The sequence below is a fragment of the Melopsittacus undulatus genome, chromosome 3, assembly GCF_012275295.1.
Source record: "Melopsittacus undulatus isolate bMelUnd1 chromosome 3, bMelUnd1.mat.Z, whole genome shotgun sequence".
NCBI classification, from domain to species: domain Eukaryota; kingdom Metazoa; phylum Chordata; class Aves; order Psittaciformes; family Psittaculidae; genus Melopsittacus; species Melopsittacus undulatus.
Window position 1 is genome coordinate 81,691,514 of NC_047529.1, and position 22,382 is coordinate 81,713,895.

Sequence of the window (22,382 nt, forward strand, 5' to 3'; positions counted from 1 at the left end):
CCAGAGTATCACTTCTGACTTTTAAATATTTCGCTGATACATCTGTCTTTGCCTAATCATCCATGAATTTTTGGGAGCAATGGGGAGAAAGGTAGTATGTCTACAGTAAAGGAGAACACCAGATGTGTAACACTGACTGAAATACTGCTGCTCCATACAATGTTAAAGAATAGTTAATCTTGAAAACAACTGTTGAAACAAATCACCTGTAAAAAAATACTGAAGTCCTCTCCTTGACAGGAGAAAAAAAAATGTTTTGTGAAGGTATAAATAATCATACCTAAAAAATTTGCATCAATGTCTGTATTGTATTTATTGTCTGTTATTGACATGGAATTCCCACCATGCTGCTGTATGAATACAGGTTTTACGAAGGGTTTCATGTTACATGAGCAACACAGCTAAAAGCATGCAGGTATTAAACTGAACTGGTATTTTAGCATTTTTATTGCAATCTCTCTTACCTTAATTTTTTCCTCATGTGCTGTTGAATACAAATCTATGTAGGTGTATCAAGGTGTGAAGAAGCATGGCTTTTTGCAGCCACACATGCTAGCCGAGCAGGAGGTGGTTATCACCACGTATGATGTCCTTCGCACTGAACTGAACTATGTGGATATACCCCACAGCAACAGTGAAGATGGGCGCCGTTTCAGGAACCAGAAGCGGTATATGGCTATTCCAAGCCCCTTAGTAGCAGTGGAGTGGTGGAGGATCTGCCTTGATGAAGCACAGATGGTTGAATGCACTACTGCAAAGGTATGACATTCCCAGTCATGCACTTAATTCAAAAAGGTTTTGACAAGCTTATTGTAAATAATAAAATAGACTTCCTGCTCCCCCTTTTAATGTTCAGTACACTCAGATAATTTGTCCTTGTAGCTTGTTCTTTAGAAGTGACATTTTTGTTGGCGATTCTTACTATTAAATGGTTCTCCTTTTAGAATTCTGGCAGACTGTGAAGTATGTCCAGCTTAAAAAATACCTAATCTATATTGACAGTTTAAAGAACTAGGTCATCATGTATATGGTGTTTGATAGTTTCAAACAAGACACTACCCTGTTTGCTGACATGGTTATGTCCTTTGGGTGTAGAAGATAATCAGCAGTCTGTCTGCAAACTCTAAGGCTGCAGTCTGCAGAGGGAGATTATTTTAATTGGTATTCATCCGTTTTTCTTTTGTCCTTTTGCCTTATGACAAAAATATTACATAATGGATTATGGGCTTTAATTCTATAAATTTTTTTTATATACAGTTTTGCTGTTTGCCTTCTGTAAATCTGTACTTCCACTTGGTTACTTGGAAATGGATATGGCTTTTCTCTGCTTTCAGTTACCTTCAAAAAGATCAATAACTTCATACACATTTTTATAATATATTATACCAATGCTACTTATAGGTCTGCTACTCTTAGGCACTGAAAAGATGTTCATACTTCTTGAAAATAAGGCTGTTGTATTTTCAGACTGTATTCTGCTCTTTTCGCTTCCCCACCATTGTTTCTATCTTCTGCTAGGCTGCTGAAATGGCACTCCGTTTAAGTGGGATCAATCGCTGGTGTGTCAGTGGCACTCCTGTGCAGCGAGGATTAGAAGGTGAGATTGCATGTAGCAGTGTCATCTGTGGGTTTTCCTTGTGCTGATAATTGGATAGTATTTTGAAGCAGTTAAAATGTCAGCTAGTCTTGCTCTGAATTCATTAGGTACTCTTGACTTGGTAAACCATAAACCTTAAGCATGTGATAATGTCATCAATAAATGCATCAATATAAAAATTGCAGACCTGAAATCTTTTTATCTCCCTGAGTTAGACAAATACTTTGGGGAGCAGAGAACCTGTATGTCTAACAGCTGACTCAAGTCTATTCTGCAGTTTTCACTTAGCAGAGTGGGTAAATATTAACCCTTCTTTCTTGCAGCTAAAGATAGTCTGCTGTGGTTATAGAACTATTCTACTTGTCAGATACAGCAAGGAGGCTGTATTTGCTTTTTGCATAGCCCTGTATGAACTACTGTGGGCTTCAACTGCCATGAATATAAATTCTAAAAATCGTTCTAAAGCTTTATGAAGCTGTCTTAAGTCCTTATGTAAGAAATTAATGAATTGAGATGTGGGGAGTAGGGGGCTGTATGTTAGCAGCTGTCATTTATCTTGTCTTTTTTATGAGGTACTCGGTTTCTGTAGACAGGCTTCAGACAGAGACAGAAACAAAAAATGGAACTACTTTATTTTCTGTGTTCTTGGATGGATTTAGGAATATGTGGTACACATTGAGGCAATGAGTTTGAAAGCAGATAAATCAGTGTATTCATTTGCGTACATTTGTGAACTAATATTCAGATACCAAACTATAATAAAAGCCAGTATTGTAGATTAATTCAACAGGAAATTGTGGATTAAATTTATAAATGTACATAACAGTAGTTAGAAGTGAGAACACATAGTTAATAAAGCAAGAACTATAGAAGGAAGTGATTGATTTGACTGTCATAATTAACTTTTTCAAGTCCTTATGTGTGATAGTGTTGATTTAATACATAACTGAAATATCATATTGTCCATAATATGTTTTGGCCAGCTGCTCAGGCCAACACATGGGGATGAAAATGCCCCCATCACATGGGGATGAAAACTGCTGACTGATTTGAATTGCTGCTGCTGCTATAATAAAGTGGGATAAGACCTCTGGATAAACAATTGCATCCTGTAGAGAAATGATTCCCAGGGTTTTTTTTCCCCTTGTCTAGGATGTATTTGGTTAATGGCTTATGGCTTTCAGCTGACTACCAGAATTATAATAAAGCTAACAGGATGGAGAATGTAGCTATAAAATCTTAAAGAACTATCCGTAATTGTGATTCTGTGATTATATATTTCTATGTCTGCATTGTCTACATGCAGCATTTAAATGTGTACTTCAGTATCTTTTCAGTAAGATTTAGATAAAAGCTTAAAGTCAGCATGTCTTTCTGTTTCATCCCCCAAATTGGTGGGTTTGTGAACTGGGCAGAATAAGCAAGCTGTATTTTCTCATCAAGTAAGAAAACAATAAAAGTTTGGTTTGCTAATTTCTTATGCCTTAATAGAAAAATGAGTCTTCTGAATTGCAGCCCCTTTTAGGATGGTGGGCAACAGACAGTTGGTGCACAGCAGGCTGTGGAGTAATGATTCTGAGCAATATTGTTTTAGGAAAACCTGGCAAACTTGGTTAACCATATGCAGTCATGTAATTTCTGCCTCTCACCTCTGCTCTGAATATGTTTAAATTGATTGCTCTGTTTTGCTAAACTTGAAATTAGGGAAGTGTCTCACAAATAGTTACATTCCAGCAAGTTCTATGAAAATCTAACAGCTGACTAAAGGAGAGAACCACTACCTTTCTCCATCCAGTCTTCTGCCTTAAATTAGCTGTTTTGGTGAGGGAATGTTTGGAAAACACTTGGAAAAGCTATCAACCAGAATGTAGTTGCTTTTTGCCTAATAACCTTTGTATAATTTTTTGGTGGGAGGCGTATTGTGAAAACACAATTATTGTACTAAACCACTTTATTTTCTTGCAGATCTGTATGGATTAGTCCTTTTTCTTGGAATTGATCCTTACTGGGTCAAACACTGGTGGGACCGACTTTTGTATCGACCTTATTGTAGGAAAAATCCCCAGCCTCTCTACGGTCTAATTGCCAAGATAATGTGGAGATCAGCAAAGAAGGATGTGATTGACCAAGTAAACTAGACTTTTTGGTTTTACAATTCCTGAACAACATTTGTAATAGCTTTATTTGCAAATTATTGATTTTCTTTTTGAATTGCAGATTCAAATCCCCCCTCAGACAGAAAATGTTCATTGGCTTCACTTTTCTCCTGTGGAGAGACACTTCTATCATCGCCAGCACGAGGTGTGCTGCCAGGATGCACTGGCAAAACTCAGGAAGATTTCAGACTGGACTCTGAAGCTTAGTAGCCTAGGTAGAAGAACTGTAACTTCTATTCTGTACCCTTTGCTGAGGCTGAGGCAGGCCTGCTGTCATCCACAGGCTGTTCGGGGAGAGTTCTTGCCATTACAGAAAAGGTGAATTTCTGTCACTTCTTAAATGGATTTCTTTACACAAAGGAAAACCCTGATTGTCCCCAGCTGTGCAAGATAAGATCTTGTCCAGTTCTCAACCATGCCTAATTTAAGCTTTTTTAATGTGCAACCATGGCATACCAAGGTATGTGACCTCAGAAGTTGAATAGGATGCAGAGGGTAGTTATTATAATTCTTGTGATAAAGAACATGGTACTGAGAGGCGGTTTTTTGTGCAGTTATGCATTGATCTTATGATGCTTATGGATGTTGCAGGTGACAGATTGAGTGTGAAACAAACCAGATTCTTTTTCAGTTTTAAATAAGCCCACTGATTTTCTTTTGTCTCTTACGAAACTCATGTTCATAGATGAGATAAACCAGCAAAATGAATGAACAGAATGGAATAATTTCTTTAATTCAAAGAAAATGTTGATGTGAGGCTGTAGAATTTGTAAATGTAGATCCAAACTTGAAAGCTGTTCAAATGTAGGGGATTCTACCATTTCTCCCCTCTCTCCCCCCTTTTTACCCGTGCTTTCAAGATCATTTTCTTTGGAAGTGCCCTGCAAAAACCAGTTGGTCTCAGCCTTTCTTAGACCAAAATTATGTTACTAGAAGTCTAGTAGCAAAATATAGCTACTACTTTCCCATTCAATTAGGGGGGTTGTGAAAGAACAGGCTGTTTCCATTCCAGGCTCTCATGTTGTTTCTTTTTTAAGCTACATGTGAGGAAGAACTAAAACTTCTAACAATGCTGATGTTATTTATAGTGTTTCCTGGTCTTCTACATCCATTCTATTCAGTCTCTTTCTATCTTTTTATGAAGTTTTGTGTCCTGCTCCTTCCCCTTTCTCATACAGGGCACTACTTAATAGTGCCTAAGCAGCTGCAATAGACTTTGCCCTTTTTCAGCAGGGGCCAATTTGTTGTAACATTTTCTAACAGTCTGCTAATGTGGAAGCAAGGACTCAAACATAGAGAAATCAATATTCCCACCAGCCTATAAAAGATTACTTGCATTAAAATGAGCCAGTGGAGTAAAAATGAAACTTGTAAACTGAGCTGAGTATGCTGGGGGCAGCTTAGAACTGTGTTGATTTTAATGGAATGGTTGTGGAGAGACAGCTGTATAGTTAACTGTGGTGGAAAAATTAGCAATGAAAATGAATTCTTTCTTTAAATTGTATGTACAAAACAAAGTCATTTCCCAGTGTTACTTAGGTACCTCTTTTGTGAACCAAACTTGACTTCAGCAGTGAACATTTGCAGAGCAGAGAGATTTGGCTCCTGGCTTTGGTTATGTGTAGGAAAATAATGAAGCAAGGAACTTGGATGAATAAGAAAAATTTAAGGAAACAAAGAAGTTGATGCTGGAGCACATGGATAAGACAAACTGGCCTGAAACAAGAAAGCTGAGTTTGGTGTATATTCTTTGTTAGATGACTGATTTTGATTTGGGTGGGGTATTTTTTCACCTCTGTCATGAAAGCAGTAAATGAGAACATATACTCAGCAAAAACATAAGCCTCAAAAGGGAGGTTTCTAGGCTTCCCTAGTTAAGCAGAGTAAAAACTGCTTCTTTTTGTCTTAATTGGCAGTCTCAGGCTATGTATCAAATCACATACTTTATATGTGCATTCTTTTGATTTTTATAGTTTTTCTTGAAACTGCTGATGGTTTTGAAAATGAAAGGTAAATATTAATGGTAGTAGTATCAGAGTATGAGCAGTGTGTGCTATGTGTATTTGCTAACACCTGCACAACCCAGCTAATTATAAATAGTGATTATATTGATTTAAAGCCTACTCTAGTTTAACATTGTAGTGTAAACTCAAAGAACTGTTTCTGCAAATGGAACAGGGTTGCAAGGAGGGTAAAATAAAAGCCTAGTCAAGGATACTCTTCCCATATAGCTTGGGCCCAGATTGCACAGAGGTTATGTCACCTCTTGCTGTACTCCACAGCATTAAATGCCAAATAATAAATTATTCTCATGAAGGTGAATGAGGCTGAGGAGCAGAGTTTTGGGGGGAGGATTAGTGTCTGATCTCACAGCAGCAATTGATCACAGAAACAGCTTCAGGTCAGCTGTTGTAGACTGTTGTTGCAGTTTACTCTCCTGTCTGTTCACATCAGTCTTCTTTCTGCCTGGATTGTTTGTCCTTTGGCCTTACTCCAAGCTAACCTTCATGCCTCTTCCTTTCTTCTTATTCATCTCTGTTCTTGCTTCTCCCTCTTATCTCCATTTCCTGTATTTTTATGTTAAGCTAATTCTTTTCTGACTGAATTCCTCTCATGAATTACAAATATTACAAACAAATGTAGAAAAGGAAGTTTATAATTACTAATCTTCACTATTCTCACTTTACACATTTTCCTCTTTCCCTTGACACCTCATGAGTTTTACATGTTTAGATTGGTTGCAAGGGGAAGAAATGTAGTCTCTCATAGCTGTTTTAATTTTAACAGCTTGTAGCAAAATGGGGTCTATTTTTGCTTGGTTTCCAGTTTGCCACTGTAACAGACCAAAAATATTTTGCCCTGTGAAGGATTATTTTAGTTAATTTTCCTCTTGCTTTTTATTTTTTTCTGTTTTTAGGAGATGTCAAGCTCTTTTTCATGCTCAAGTTAGGCTGAAGCTCTAGCTGGAAGAAAAGCTGACAGCTAGGGTTTTTTTAATATGTAAATACATCTTGAATGAACATTTGCACAGTATGTTGGATGTGTGTAACAGTTTCATGCTGCACAACATGACAGTTTTACTTCTCTAGGATTGTGGTTTTGTTTCACATTTGAGCTGTTTGGTCTCCATTTCAGCACCATGACCATGGAGGAACTGTTAACATCTCTGCAGAAAAAATGTCGAACAGAGTGTGAGGAAGCTCACCGACAGTTGGTGTGTGCTCTGAATGGCTTAGCTGGTATCCATATCATTAAAGGTAAGAGTGGATGGCTTTAGCATATACTTTTAGTTTGCTGATTATGGTTTAGATGCCACCATGTAAAAGCAATAGGTTTTCTGAATTCAGGGAAAAAGCCATAGTGAAGTCTTGGGAAACTAGAGAGGCTTGTAACAGTGTTCATAACAAGATACTCATTCTAGAGGGAGAAAAGGTGTTGTTTTGTTCATCTTCTTGATGTCTCAGAGTATATCTGGCTTTTTTGGTTTATATTTTCTCTTAATTCTACCATCTATATGTACTGGGAGTATAAAAGAAGTTACACTTGTGTAATATTTAACCTGATTTTGTTTTATCAGTAATGCTTTCTGGGCGTTCTTTGTGCCCTCTGCCGTGCAAACTGCTACACTAACTGTGGAATCTCATTGCTGCTGCCTGCTATATGTCAATGTAAATTTTGACTGAATGGGGAGGGGAAAAAAGCTCTGAATAGTAAACAATAATTAATTACATGCATCTTGAATGTCCCACTAAACAAAATAATAAATGAAAATAAAAAATAAATGAAAATAAAAAATAAATGAAAATAGTAATAAATGAAAATTAATAGGAAACAAAAATAATTGCATTCATCTTGAATGTCCCACTAAAGAAAATAATATTAAATGTAAATTACTTAGCCATGAATGTGAAAAAATGCCTCTTTGCCAAGTAATAGGTCTTCTAAAGTTGACAGGGAGCTTGAATTTTTCCAGCTCATGTTGAAGTCTTTTTTCAAAGAGGAGAACAAGTAGACTGCCTCTTCCATTACTTATCTTACAGAAATAATTACATTTAGATTCTCTAGTCTGTAGTTAGTAGGTTTAAAATGTTATGTTTATTATTATTGCAGGATGGAGATCAAGTTTTTCAGCTAGAATAAAGTCCCTAAAAACTCTGCACAGATTAAATACTTCTAAAGTACACTAGTACAAAAAAATAAGTTTGGCATAGTTTTTGAAAGGCATATTGATGAAATTTGCATCTGGTGAGGAACAGAAGCAAGACTGAGGCAGAGTTCTGGTTTGTAACTTCCCTCTCAATTACCCCAAGCATTACTGTTATACTCAGTCACCTTTATCAGCAAGGAGGAAGTGCACTTTCTGTATAAGAAAAGCCATTAATTTATTGTTACTGTGGTTGAAATCTTACAGGTATAATTGCTATTATCCAGATCTAATTGTTACAGAAAAAAGAATAATAATCACAGTTGTTTCTAAATGCTTGTACTGCTTTTACACTTATCTTTCTATGGCCCTTCGGAGTCCTGGGGTCAGTGGTTTCATACTGGTGGTGGCAGTGCTATGGCTAGTTGTCACCACCTGGAATTCTCAGGAGGAGTAAGATGTTTCATGTTGACGGTTTCTTTTTTCTTACTCCAGGATCCAATTTGGGTCATTTTTATGTTTGCTAGCACATTTTTTACACCTTTCTCTGTCTTCATTGGACTGCAGCTTCACTTTAACATCAAATTTTGTGTACACGATGCCTTTTATAAATGTTACATACTATTTCTTTGTTCTCTTTGTTGCCCCTAAAACCAGTTTTGTCCATCTCTAGGTCTGCATTTCTTTGACTGTGGGTGAGTTGTTTATAGCCATGGCTTCTGTATTCACTGCCAAGCCTGTGTACCATCTCTTAGCATTCCATGGCTGTACTCTACACTTCATCCTATGTCTTTACTTTTCAAGGTCTCTGCTATTGTTACTAGGCCTGTATTTCTCTACGCTGCGTCATTGTTTAAGTTGTAAATATCTCATTCTACATGAAATAACTGCTTGTTACTGCTTTCTATATAAAACTATGGTTGTACTACACAAAGGCAAATGTTAAAATAAAAAAAATAGATTAGTGAATTAGACACCTAGTAAATTAGAGGAATTGCTGTCACAGCTAAGCCAAGGACAAGGTCCACATGGATCAAAAGAAAGTCAGATGAGGTCTGCCATGCCACAGCTTGAACCCTTTCAAATACTAGTAATGACAATAATATTTAAGGACTACAACCTTAAAACTAGCAACGGTTTCAGTATAAGAAATCTTGTTAGAAATAGGGTTGTTACAGATAGGTAGGATGTTCTTTGTTAATCTGCCTTCATGCATTTCATGTCCCTGTATTTCCCCATGGTCTTCTGAGCCTATTACTGGCTAAGTACATTTCTGTCAGTTGAGCAAAGAGAATAAAAATGATTTATTTTTTTACCGCTTTTCCATATGCAACTTCAATTTTTTATTGCTGCTTTTTGTTATCTAATCTATTTTCTGAGAAGTGATTGTGGTGTTAGCAGCTTACATCAGTAGTTACACTCCCTGCATGTGTTTAATCATTTTTGCCTTTCTGAAGTGTGACACAACTTCATTGTTTTCACTGGAAGAGTGAATTATGTATTTGCAGTGTGAATTCAGTAATGCTTCACTGCAGTGAGTTGTAGATTTTATTATTATTTTTCTTTAGTTCAACATGTGAGGTTTCTTTGACTTATGCAACTGTGAATACATATTTTAAGATCAAGATCTTGCAGTCACAAAAGATACCTAATTTGGAAACTGCTTTAGTCTTTGTAAAATATAATACTCTGTCTTGTACCAGGTTTTGGGGGAGGGCGGAGGAGGAGTAGAATGAAAAGGGAAGATTTGCTTAAAGACAAGCAGATATTATATAGCCTCTCTGAAAGCGTCTTAGTATGTTACAAGTGATGGCCAGTCGTGGCTGCTTATATATTTAAACCCAACACAATATGTGTATGTTTTCTGTTCCTCTTTTAATTCAGGAGAATATGCATTGGCTGCAGAGCTGTATAGAGAAGTGTTAAGATCATCTGAAGAGCACAAAGAAAAGCTCAAAACAGATTCCTTGCAAGTGAGTGAGCATTCAAATGTAAAAATAAAACAACTAGTAGTTAAGAACTGGAATACTTCAGATTTAGTTTAACAGGTCAGTCTTTTCTTCCTCCTGGTGCTGTGCTGAATGACTCCTTCAGCCTGCTGTCATTATCACAATCTTTAGATCAGAATCTGTGTAGTGACCTCCATGTTTCCTTTTTGTATTTTTTTTTTTTAATCTACTGGAATTCTAAGAACTTCTGCTTGTGGGTGTTCATGATATTCCAAAAGCAGTGTATGATCTCCACCTGCTGTTCTGCAATAAACTCAACAAGCTGAATTCATAGACTTCTGTATGTGTCTGTGACTGCTCACATTAATGGTATTGTTTTACATCCAGCAAACACCGGATGCTGGGCTTGCACTGAGAATAAATTTGCCAAACAATAGAGAATAATACAATTGTTATACTGCAGAACATGCCCTCTGACAGGGAATTGAAACATGAGAAAGAATCAAAATGAATTTTCAGGTAATAATATTAATGTATTTTTAATACTGTATTAATAATATAAATATATTTACCTGGTAAAAAAGCAGTGGTTCTCTAAGTAACATCTTTATATTTCTTCAAGAAATATAAGTTCTAAATTGACCAAAATTCTCTGAAGCATAATAAGATACTTAAAATGTTAATGATGGATAAATAAGAAGTGACCAGTTGTCTATTTCTTTACTTTGCTTGCTTCACTAAGCAAGTTATTGTTTGATTATCTTGCATGTGGTCATCTGGTGGCTACACTGTGCTTCTTTGTTCCTTTCTGCTCCTTTGTGACTTCCCAGAGGCATTTTCACTTAGTATAGTCATAGCAGCATAAACCTGTTAAACTGCTCATAACAGGATTGTTAATTAAGCTGCTTTACTGGTTTATGCAATTCAATAAAGCTTTTCCCCCTCAAAATGTACACTATGTTTGTGTAATAAAGCTCAGCTTCTGATGAATACTTCCCAATTGTGTAGGCTTACCTCTTTAAGACAATGGCAATTCACTGCTGGCCAGTGCTCTTTAGTGGCTGAGATAGTGATAGGACAAAGGTGAAGTGAATCCACAAAGTGAGAAAGCTTATGATAGTGGTGGTTTTTAGTATGATGTTGTGGGAGATATACAGGCAGCATAATATTAGGTGTCTGGTTTGGGATACATAGGGGGAACATAGGGAAGAGGAATAAAATTAGCTTAGATTAACAGTTGAGTTTGTTTTCTCCCTAAAAGAAATAAGGGTTATGTTTTATTCAGTCACCTTTTATTTCAGGTAAGTGAAGAACATGGAAATTGAAGCCATTGGAAGCTGTTTTCTTCCTTATACTTCATTTTGCTTTAGATAGACGAAATGAATGGTCTGCTTATAATGTACTCTGAGATAAATAATTTTTTTTTCTATAATAGCAAAGGGGTGTTTTAATTAGGAGGGTGAGTATGGAATGGACAGAAGCATAAAATCATAGAGTGTTTAGGGTTAGAAGGGACCATAAAGATCATCTGATGATTTATGTCAAACTTGCATCCTGATTTACTTTTGAGGTATTGAATAAGGCCTTTTTAATGTTTCATTTTCTACCTCAGTAAAATGAGGAAAAAAAAATATTTTCTTTGTTAATCTGGATTTGTCTTACAGAGGGGAAAAAAACACAACTGATTTTAAATTAATACCATTTTTTTTGCTATATGCTTTCACTGCTGTTAAAGCTTTTCCTGTTGAAGATGTTGCAATGTATTTTTTCATGATTTCTGTTAACTTTGTATATATTTAGAGGCTTCATTCTACGCACAATTTGATGGAATTGTTGGCAAAGCACCCAGGAATTCCTCCAACTTTGCGTGATAGCCGACTTGCAGAAGAGGTAAACGTTACTCATTTTTATATAATACATTTTGAAGAGCACCTTTTAATATCTTTTTTTTATCCTTTAATATTTTATCTAACTAAAAAAAAATAAAATAGGTTTCAGGTTAACTACATACATTTCAGGTTAGTAAAATCAAGAGTTGTTCAGTGTTGAAGATGAGAGCTGAAATGTATAGTGAAATGCTGCTGTTCTCTCATCACTAAATGTTGGTGATCTCTTGTTATGTTTTTTATGTTTTATGGAAGTTTTAATAAATTCTATCTCTTAAAAGTGATTTCCCCACACCACAATATTCTTGTGGAAATAACTTACCTAAATGTTAATGATAAATAACACATCATCCTGAATTCTTAGGAGTCCTTTATTTTCTCACATTTATTTCCTCATTTTAACTGCACATAGTCAGTCTTCTCTAGGTGAAGCTTACTTTTCTTGCATAGTTGCCTTCCATTCCAAAATGCTTCCCCATCTCCTAGTAAATAAACTACTACTGCCTATTGCACCTTCTCAGTCATGCCTTGAAGCTGTTTTTCTACCTCTTTTTTTGGTCCTGTGTGGTACTGGTAATATCTTCTTCAGAACTTTCTTGAGGAAATCCTGTTTTGCAGTGTTCTTTACGATCTAAAGCTTGCCAGTAGCATCTGGCCAGGCTATTGCTGTACTATTTATACTGTACTCATGTGGTCTACAGCAACTGGTTTACCCTCCACTCTTGTACTGCCTAAACATCCAAATGAAGTTGCAAAGCCACTGGCCATCATATTTGAAAAATCATGGCAGACAGGTGAAGTTCCTGATGACTGGAAAAAAGGAAATATATTCTTGAAAAAAAATTTCAAGAAGTGGAAAATGGATGCCCCGGGGAATCACAGACCAGTCAGTCTCATCTCTGTGCCTGGCAAAATCTGGGAGCAGATTCTCCTGGAAGGCATGCTAGGGCACATGAAAACCAACAAGGTGCTTGGTGACTGCCAGCATGGCTTCACTAAGGGGAAAATCCTGCCTGACCAATTTGATGGCCTTCTATGATGGGGCTACAAAAGTGATGGCCAGGGGTGGAGCAGTTGACGTCATCTACCTGGACTTGTGCAAAGCATTTGATGCTGTCCTGCATGACATCCTTGTCTCTAAATTGGAGTGTCATCAATTTGATAGGTGGACCACTCAGTGAATAAAGAATTGGCTGGATGGTTGCACTCAAAGAGTTGTGGTCGACGGTTCAATGTCTGGCTGGAGATCAGTAACGAGTGGTGTCCCTCAGGGATCGGTGCTGGGACCAGTCTTGTTTAATATCTTTGTCACTGACATGGACAATGGGATTGAGTGCGCCCTCAGCAAGTTTGCCGATGACACCAAGCTGTGTGGTTCTGTTGATATGCTAGAGGGAAGGAATGCCATTCAGAGGGACCTTGACATCCTTGTGAGGTGGGCTGATGCCAACCTCATGAAGTTTACCCATGCCAAGTGCAAGGTCCTACACCTGGGTTGGAGCAATCCCAGGTACAGCTACAGGTTGGGCAAAAAGGAAATTCATGGTGGTCCTGCGGAGAAGGACTTGGGGGTGTTGGTTGATGGGAAAATGAGCATGAGCCAGCAGTGTGCACTCACAGCCCAGAAAGTCAACCGTATCCTGGGCTGCATCAAGAGGAGCGTGACCAGCAGGTCGAAAGAGGTGATCCTGCCCCTCTGCTCTTGTGAGACCTCGCTTGGAGTATTGTGTGCAGTTCTGGTGTCCTCAACATAAAAAGGACATGGAACTGTTGAAACAAGTCCAGAGGAGGGCCACAAGGATGATCAGGGGACTGGAGAACCTCCCATATGAAGACAGGCTGAGAAAGTTGGGGCTGTTCAACCTGGAGAAGGCTGCATGGAGACCTCATAGCAGCCTTCCAGTATCTGAAGGTGGCCTACAGGGATGGTGGTGAGGGACAATTCATTAGGGACTGTAGTGATAGGGCAAGGGGTAATGGGTAGAAACTTAAACAGCAGGGGTTTAGACTGGATATAAGGAATAAATTCTTTACCATTAGGGTGGTGAGGTACTGGAATGGGTTGCCCAGGGACGTTGTGAATGCTCCATCCCTGGCAGTGTTCAAGGCCAGGTTGGATGAAGCCTTGGGTGATATGGTTTAGTGTGAGGTGTCCCTGCCCATGGCAGGGGGGTTGGAACTAGATGATCTTGAGGTCCTTTCCAACCCTAACTATTCTATGATTCTGTGAAAGGTTGACAGTCTTTGGCCAGATGAACAAGTCACTGTGTGTTACTTCCTGTGTACATAAGCCTGCTAACTGTATCCTTAATCTTGACTAGGGAAATACCTGGTGAAATAGCTGGAATCACTGTTCTCCAGTGGTTACTTGTAGTGGACATATAGATCCCACATTGTTGTTATGGCATCATTTTGGTAGAAGGTACCTTCACAAGTCCCTAGCTGAACCTCCCCTTCAGAGCAGGGTCAGCACCGATTTCTGACCAGGTAGTTCAGAGCTTTGTCCAACTGGGAGGTTAAAACCTCCAAGGAAAGATATTTCACAGCTTATCTGAGCAACCTGTTCCAATACTTCATAATCCTCATAGTTGAAATAAAATTCACATAGAACCTCCCATTCTAGCTTGTAGCCATTATCCATTGTTGGTTCACCGTGTACTTCAGTGAAGTGGTGCCTGGTTCCTCATTCTTGGTGGTTTCCTTCTGACTGCTGGAAGGCTGCTATTATGTATCCTCTTAACCCTCTCTCCTGCAAGCTGGACAAGCTCAGTTCTTTCAGCCTCTCCAGTTATGTGGTAATGATCAGTATCTGTCTTAATATTTGTGTATCTTGTGATATTTTATCATTTTAATGCAAATTCTATGCATAGGTAGCATTTTTTTCTGTTTTAATTTCCCTTTATAGAAATACTGCCCAGTTTTCCATTGTCAAGTAACTAGCAATTTTTTAATATCATCTTCTCCTGATATTATAAAGAGGAGGTAGCATGTAGGTAGCTAACCATTTTAAAACATTATGGTAGCTGCAGAGTTTTTGTATTTTCAGTTATTCCTCATAAATATGATTTGTGCATAATCTAAGCTCTCGTTTCCGTACAGGCAGAACAACTTCGACAGCATTATATGAGTAAATCCAATGCAGAAGTTGCAGAAGCCCATCAGGCCTTACAGCCAGTTTTTCAGACGATTCGGGAGCTCCAGAGAAAGGCAGGTACCTCTTACATATTTAGACTCTGAATTCTGAGATTTATTTTTTATATATCTGTTATTTTCATCTGTTTATCCAGAACACCAGCTGTTTTTTCTCTCTAAGAGTTCTTTGAAGGCCTGTTTAGAGCACATCTTTGTCAGCGTGCTTGCATGCACACACCCAACCCCTAAACCATGTTCTGTGTTCCCTGCGTAAAGGCTCATAGTACTCGATGAACAGATGGTTAAAAACAGAAGTACATTGTGGGATGATTCTAGTAAAGTTTTAAGACCAAGCTTGATTTTTATATTAACTGTGCTTCACCTGTAATTTAGGTATATAACTTGCATATTTTGGCTTGAATAATTTCTGTGGTTTATCAGATAGTATTTCAGTTGCTTTGAAGTCCTTTGACTTGCATTTAGTCATTGTGCTAAGGTTTAATTGTTTTTAGGCACTGTGACAACTCAGGTTTCAAGGAAAAGTGCAATTCCTGAATGAACTGATGAACACCTGAGTAGAAATGCTGCTTCTCACTTGTCTAATAGTAAAAAAATAATAAACAAATGGGGGCAGATGGCATGTGAGGAAGTACACTTCTGCATTTTCTTTCGCCTTTGAAAATTATAAGGTCACTTCAGTGTTGTTTTATTAATCTCAGAAAAATTGCTTTCCCTGATTAAAAGATCCTTTCGTCTCTTCTTGAGAGAGAGATAGAAAGAGGAAAGTTTTTGATTACAGTATCTCTATGTGTCTATTCTGTGTAGATGGTTTTGGTGAATCTGACTCTACTAAAGCAATTTGAAGGTGCAGCAGTACAAAATGTAGAATATTTCTTAATCAGGTATTCTCTTAAACAAGAGAAGAAATATTTCTTAAGCATACTCTCATCTTCCACTTTGCATGAAATTTACTGGTTTTTGTTTGAGTGTGACCTGAAGAGCAGTATAAGCCTCTACTGAAATGACTAAAATGGTTGTTGTTGAATGTTTATGGATAAATCTGTTCTTTTGCGTACAGATACATTCAGGCTCTCCTTGGTGGCTGGATGTCATCCACACAGCAATACAGTATGCCATCGATGAGGAGCTTGTTCAACGTGTGCAAAATGAAATAACATGCAACTACAAACAACAGATTAATAAACTCTCCATGGCAGAGAAGTAAGAGAATAGCTAAAATAGGCTAATGAATACAGTTAAGTCTGCTCAAGTCCTCTTATCAATTTCTGCTAACAGTTGTCATTAAATAGCAGGCATTTTTACTTTGGAGCTTCTGGGCTGCAATTAAGTTTCAAAAACAGTCCCCCAAAAATGTAGCTAGATTGAAGACTTGGAAAGAAAAGCAGAAGAATTACAGTTTTCTCTTAGACAAGTGTTCTCTTAAATGTTCCTTTCTATTACCTAATGCGGTTTTAGTCTTCTGTACTCATTCATCTACTGAGCAAGAAAGATTCAAAGTTGACTGTATTAAAATTGAGTAACCTCTAAAAGAAACTGCCTTTCTTAAATGGAAAGTAGACAGACAATATCAGAAAATCCTTATGTAGCACCATAAAATAGCATAATTGTTTTTCTGAGCAAAGAATTTTGGCTTGGTTTTGTTAAGAGACAGCAATACCACTTTTGTTTGCTATTATAGAATAATGAATTTGAAGGTACATCTGGAGGTCACATAGATCATTCCCCAGCTTATAGATCTAGGCCCATGGTCAGAGATTAAGCCCAATCAGGTTGCACAAGAATTTGTCCTGTTAAGTTTAGAGTATCTCCAAGGAGGAAAATTGCATTTCATAGTCTCTAGGTGAAATCTGTTCCACTATTTGACCTACTTGGTGGAAAAAAGAATTAAAAATCCTTCTATTTAGTTAATATTTCCTATGTTGCATTTCACTGCCTCTTGTTCTTCCATCACATGCCTTTGGGAAAAGTTTGGCTAGGTCTTCTCTGTACCTCCAGTTTGATAGATGTAGGTATTGATAAGGTCTCCCCAGAGCAATCTGATTTTCAGGCTGAATAAATCCTTTTCTCCCACCCTCCTCTTGTATCTTCTGTGCTCCAGCTCCGTAAGTTCATCACAGAAAAGGGAAACATAGAAGAAGAGTGCTCTCACAGCTTAATTTCAGGCAGTTTTCTCAGATACATGAACAATCTTTATGCTTTTAAATAAAATCTTTCTAAATCATGTTTTAGTTATATATATATAAAATAAAATCTATTTAAATGCACATACATATGTATGAATATCTAATGTGTATATAAAATGTTGATGTGTGCAGAAATTTAGATACTTAAAATGTGCACAGATTTTAATTAAATACATAAAAACATATACTCTGCTGTGACTACTCTGTTATCACAAACCCAAATTATGTTGAGAAGGAAGAAGGAAATTCTGTCTGTTAAAATAGATACTGGGGGCCATCCATCTGGAAAGCAGCTTTACTTGGGGTTCTGGAGAATGCCAAGTTGACCAAGAGCCATCTATTTGTCCTTGTGGTGAAGAAGGTCTATGGTATCCTAGACTGCATCAGACAAAATATTGCATCAGGTTGAGGAAAGTAATCCTTTCTGTCCACTCAGTGCTGTGAGTCCACACCTGGAGTACTCTGCTCATTTCTGGGCTCTCCAGTACAAGAGAAACAAGGACATACTGGAGAGAGCCCAACAAAGGGCCAAGATGATGATGAAAGGTCTAAAGCATCTCTCATGCCAAGAGAGGCTGAGAGAGCTGGGACCATACAGCGGTTCAGGGGTATTGTCTCAAAGCTATCTGTAACCCTAACCCGAAACTCAACTGTTTATTTCATAAAGTAAGGGTAAAACCTTCTTCCCATTTAATTTATTCTGGCATATGCAATTTAAAAGTTAAAAACTAGTGTCTTAGGAAGTACTACTGATCAGTGCTAAAAGCAACAAGTTCTAATCTGCTGTTGAGTGTTAGAGATGGTTAATCCAGAGTATTGTGTGGGAGATTTTTGTAAATCTGGAATATTTGGCAAATGATAGTATTAACAACAGACTTGTGAATGAAATTTACATGTATTTTCAGGCTACCTGGTTAGGCAAACTTGTCTGTTTTATTTTAAATATGTTGCTTAAGCAGGTCATGTTAAATGCCAGACTTTAGTAGTGTTAAGCCTGTGCTTTTCTTTCCACACTTCACAAAAGGGGTGTTTTGGATTAAAGCTTCCATGCTGAGTAGAACCACATTCTTGTAATATACTTTCTTGTACATGAATGCATGAATGACCTTATATGAATGGTGCACTCTCAGCAGGGTACTTCTGCCCACAGAAACAATACAATATGGGAAGTATTTAACTGGTGCTCAGGTTCTTACTCCAGTCATGACAGTCAGTAAAGTTTTAGCAAAATGGTTCACTGTTATGTCCATTTAATAATTTTAACTTTGAAAGCTAACTTGCAAAGTGCAGTATATTTTTTATGAGCAGTGCATATGTCTGCCACGAATTGCATAGGTGCATTAAGATTGAGTTTGGTAGCCAACGGATGCAAATAAGGGTATGAGTATGCGCAGTTGTTTACTTTTGTGGATTTGTGTTGTGGACCAGAGTGTTGCAGGCTTGTGTTGACTGCTAATATTAAGTTCTATTTCTCAAATCTTGGAAGGAGCCTTTCTATTCTGCAAATATCAGGCATCATCTAAGGGGATTCAAAGGAATGATTCTAACAGCATTAGTAGTAACAAGTGTTTGTTTATGATATGAAATTTATATGTTGTTCTAGATTGCTATTAGCTGTTTCTGTTCTATTTCAAAATACTGAATGAAGTTTGGATTCAGTGCCTCAGTGTACAATTAGTTCCTTGTTTTTTTAAAACAGGTTCCGTGACTGCAGAGGTCTTCAATACCTGCTCACAACCCATCTGGATGAAGTGAAGAAGTTTCAGAAGACAGTAAGAGAAGCAGTGAAAAACTTAGAAGGCCCTCCCTCTAAGCAGGTTATTGAGGCTGCCACTATCTGCCATTTGCGACCTGTTAGACTTCCACTTAACAAGTATGTCTTGAAAATAGAAAATATACTTTAGAAGTGTATTATTAAATTCTCCTTTCTTTTTGAAATAAGAGATTAAAGTCTTTATTCTGTATTCAGGATTTGTATGCACGCAGATATCACAGATCCATTTGTTAAGAGTCACAACCTTACTTTGGGTTTATTCTTAGAAAATCTTTTCCTGTCAGTTAGTATATTGGTGTACGTAAGAGTGTTACATTGTTCTTTTTTTAAAAGGACTTTGTGAGGTTTTATATTTTGGAATAGGGAATTAAAAGAATTACTTTGGTTTCTGATTAAATTCGGAGTGCTTCAATCTGAGTGTTTTCAATCTTCTGTATTACAGCTGTGTCTTCTGTAAGGCTGATGAGTTGTTCACAGAATACGAGTCAAAGCTCTTTTCTCAGACGTAAGTTCATAGCTTTATAAACTTCTCTCTATAAAATGTGGAAGTTGGGTTGTTTTCTATTTTCTACTTTTAAGTTTTCTGAGATAAATTATGAAAAAAATACAGCAACTTCTTCCCAATGGCCTTGATAGCAATTTTATTCATCAGGTTTAATATTCTATGTAAATTTAATTTTAAAAAGTTGTGTAAGAGCAACCAGTATGTGCCACATTTATTCAAGTTGCTGTATGACCGTACATTTTCAATGAAGTATTGTTCAGAAAGTTTCTGTACAAGTATGCTAATTAGATATGTATTCCAATTTGTGTAAATATTTGTAGTCCAGTTGCAAGTGTTATAATGCCATACTTGTTCATAGATTGTTGATTTTTTTTTAAATTCTGTATAGTTCATGAAATAATAAAAACTGAAGCTACAATGGAGGAGATTTCAGGTAGGAAATCAGCTGTGAGCTGGAAGGTTGCACCAGCATGTGAGAGAAGCATGCTTAGTGAACAGTACAGAGATGCAGAGATTATAGCCCTCCATATGCTTTCTCTTTGACTTTTATCTCTCATATCCCTTAGAGTATCAAAATTGGATTAAAAAATCTTGAGGTCACTGAGAAAACATTTTGAAAAGTCTTTATTAGAGGGGTCTCTGTTGCCTAATGATTGTTGAAACATTAGGAAATGTGTTTCTGAATCAGCATTATTTTGTCAGAGGGAACTGGGAAGCTGCAGTGTTCTTAAATAGCACAAATATTCAGCAAATTTTGCATTGGCGTTTAACTACAACTCTTGCTGATTAAAGAAGTCAAAATTGCGTTTTTAAATGTTGACATTAATCATTAATAGCTACTGAAAAAGATGTGTAAGCCTTTACAAAAGGTATTGATGACTTTGAGCTGACAGTGGCCTATGTGATGAGTAAGTAGAAATTAATGTGCAAGTATAAAATCAGTGATAACTATCGTGTTGGGTTTGTTTTTTAAGTGTCAAAGGCCAAATGGCAATATTTGAGGAGATGATAGAAGATGAAGAAGGGCTTGTTGATGACCGTTTACCCACCACAAGCAGAGGACTGTGGGCAACCAGTGAAACTGAACGTGCCTTGAAAGCTATTCTCTCCTTTGCCAAAGCTCACCGAATGGATGCTAAGCTAATTGAAGAAGGCAGTGTATTTCTGGAACTCTTTGAAGCATGGAAAAAGGAATATAAGGTACAGTAAATGAGACAGTGATGAAACAGCTGGGAGGTCTCTTTAATGTAGTATAAACAAATTGAAGCTGAATATGAACAAATCTAGGTTATATTCCTGAAATTAGGGTTTGCCTACGCAAAACTTTTTCATATTGTTTATTTTAGAGGGTTTGATTTAAAGTGGTTAGTATGATTGCAGAGTTTGTAAAAGCTATACCGGTTCCTAAGCAAGTTAGTAAGCATTGTAAGTACATCTAGTAAGACAGTATACAGATACAATTAAATGAGTTTGTTTAGTTAAATCAAAATAGAGCAAGGCTCTGCAAATTGGTCAGTTCTGTAATTCAGTTTACCTTCAGTCTTATGCTAGCTACAGGTGTCCTTTCACTGTTGCTTTATTTCCTGGATCTTGTTTACTACACAGTGTAACATGAAATAATTAAGTCTTCTGTTTGGGTCAGAGCACTACAGAAGTGTACTGTCACTTTCTTTTATGCATCGTGCATCTGTATTTCCTTGCAGTGTGTATACGCAAGTGACGGAGAAGGGGGAATTGCTGTTGCACAGAAGGGTTATCATCCCGTCTTAAAACCTAGGGTGCAATTGAAAGTGTTTCCTCTTGAATGCTTCTTCTCATTTTTAATTAACAGACTTCAGCTTCAGTAGAAAACACTTGGTGTGCTAGTGCCAGGTTTATTTGACTCATGTGCTCTGTTTTGGTTTCATGATTCTAGGAAATTGTCACTTGCTTTTTCTAAGAGGTTTTGAAAAAGCAAAGATACTTCTTGCAGAAGTGTGCTATCCAAGAATTTAAAGATTTGTTACAGTGTTATTATAAAAGAAGAGAAGATACTGTAGCAAATTATTTACTTTATGTATCTTGGATTAACTAAAGGGAGTTTAGTCAGGGGGTTTGGGTTTATGTGGGTTGGGGGTTTTTTTGTTGTTTTGTTGTGGGATTTTTTTTCCCAGAAAACTTGTTTCTGGTCACCTGTTTTCCTCAGGTTGGTAGCATACTTAGGAGTGAGAATCTGGAGCGGCCTTTAAAAAAGTTACTACATTACAGAGTAACACAGTGCAAAACATTTTTAAACAAAATAACATCTCAGCACCTAGGCATTTGATAAAATCATTAAACACCTAATAAAGTTGTGCTGCTCTCACAAAGTCAGGTCCCTTGCTTATGGTACCAAAATACGCACTGAAGAATACTGACCCTAGCTGTTCTCATGCTTCATCATTTTATGTGCTCAGCTTGTAGTAGTTCACAAAAGAAGGAGAATGTAAACTAACTAGTTACCAAGGCATTGCTACATGTTAGGGATTTTCTCCTGCAGGAAGGGAGCACGGTGTCTTCATGTGCTTTTACTTTAGAAAAGAAATTTGGGACTAACAGGCCAATGACAATGAAAATAGTGCCAAAATGATTCCATCTGTTGTGACTTAGATATGTTAAATCAGTTGGCCATACTGCTCTAATCTAGATTCATCTACATGGATGATACTCTGTAAAATAACCCTTAAATCTAAAACAAGCTGGGATTTTTGTTGTTAGTTTTTGTTTGGGTGTATGTATACTGACAGTTACTGCCATTTCTTTTGTAGAAAACCAGAATTTACACTGTGTTGGTAGAACTGAATCTGGTATTATCTTCACCTAGTACTTGTCCATGCCTTTAACAAGACCACTCAAACTGTTAGCATTTCTTTAAAACATACTTTGTCCTTAAGAAAGAGTCTTTGTACTTAGTCTTTTTCCTTATGTTATTCAGCTTTGCAAGGCATTTTCTTTCCGAACTTTTAGTTGGATTAGTTATTGTAACAGTTGTAGAAGAAATGAGATATAGCTGTTTA

General features: G+C 37.1%; 1 protein-coding gene across 2 annotated transcripts in view; it reads left to right on the forward strand.

Moving 5' to 3' along the window:
* Nucleotides 1–22,382, forward strand: part of SHPRH (SNF2 histone linker PHD RING helicase) — a 50,916-nt gene that overhangs the window by 14,475 nt on the left and 14,059 nt on the right. For both annotated transcript variants that reach the window (XM_034060660.1, XM_034060661.1), the window contains 12 exons: nucleotides 508–759; nucleotides 1,519–1,597; nucleotides 3,563–3,726; nucleotides 3,815–4,071; nucleotides 6,889–7,010; nucleotides 9,782–9,870; nucleotides 11,647–11,736; nucleotides 14,832–14,939; nucleotides 15,943–16,085; nucleotides 18,768–18,941; nucleotides 19,285–19,347; nucleotides 20,322–20,547. In XM_034060660.1, the coding sequence (XP_033916551.1) occupies nucleotides 508–759; nucleotides 1,519–1,597; nucleotides 3,563–3,726; nucleotides 3,815–4,071; nucleotides 6,889–7,010; nucleotides 9,782–9,870; nucleotides 11,647–11,736; nucleotides 14,832–14,939; nucleotides 15,943–16,085; nucleotides 18,768–18,941; nucleotides 19,285–19,347; nucleotides 20,322–20,547 (1,767 nt within the window). The remainder of the gene's footprint in view (nucleotides 1–507; nucleotides 760–1,518; nucleotides 1,598–3,562; nucleotides 3,727–3,814; nucleotides 4,072–6,888; nucleotides 7,011–9,781; nucleotides 9,871–11,646; nucleotides 11,737–14,831; nucleotides 14,940–15,942; nucleotides 16,086–18,767; nucleotides 18,942–19,284; nucleotides 19,348–20,321; nucleotides 20,548–22,382) is intronic.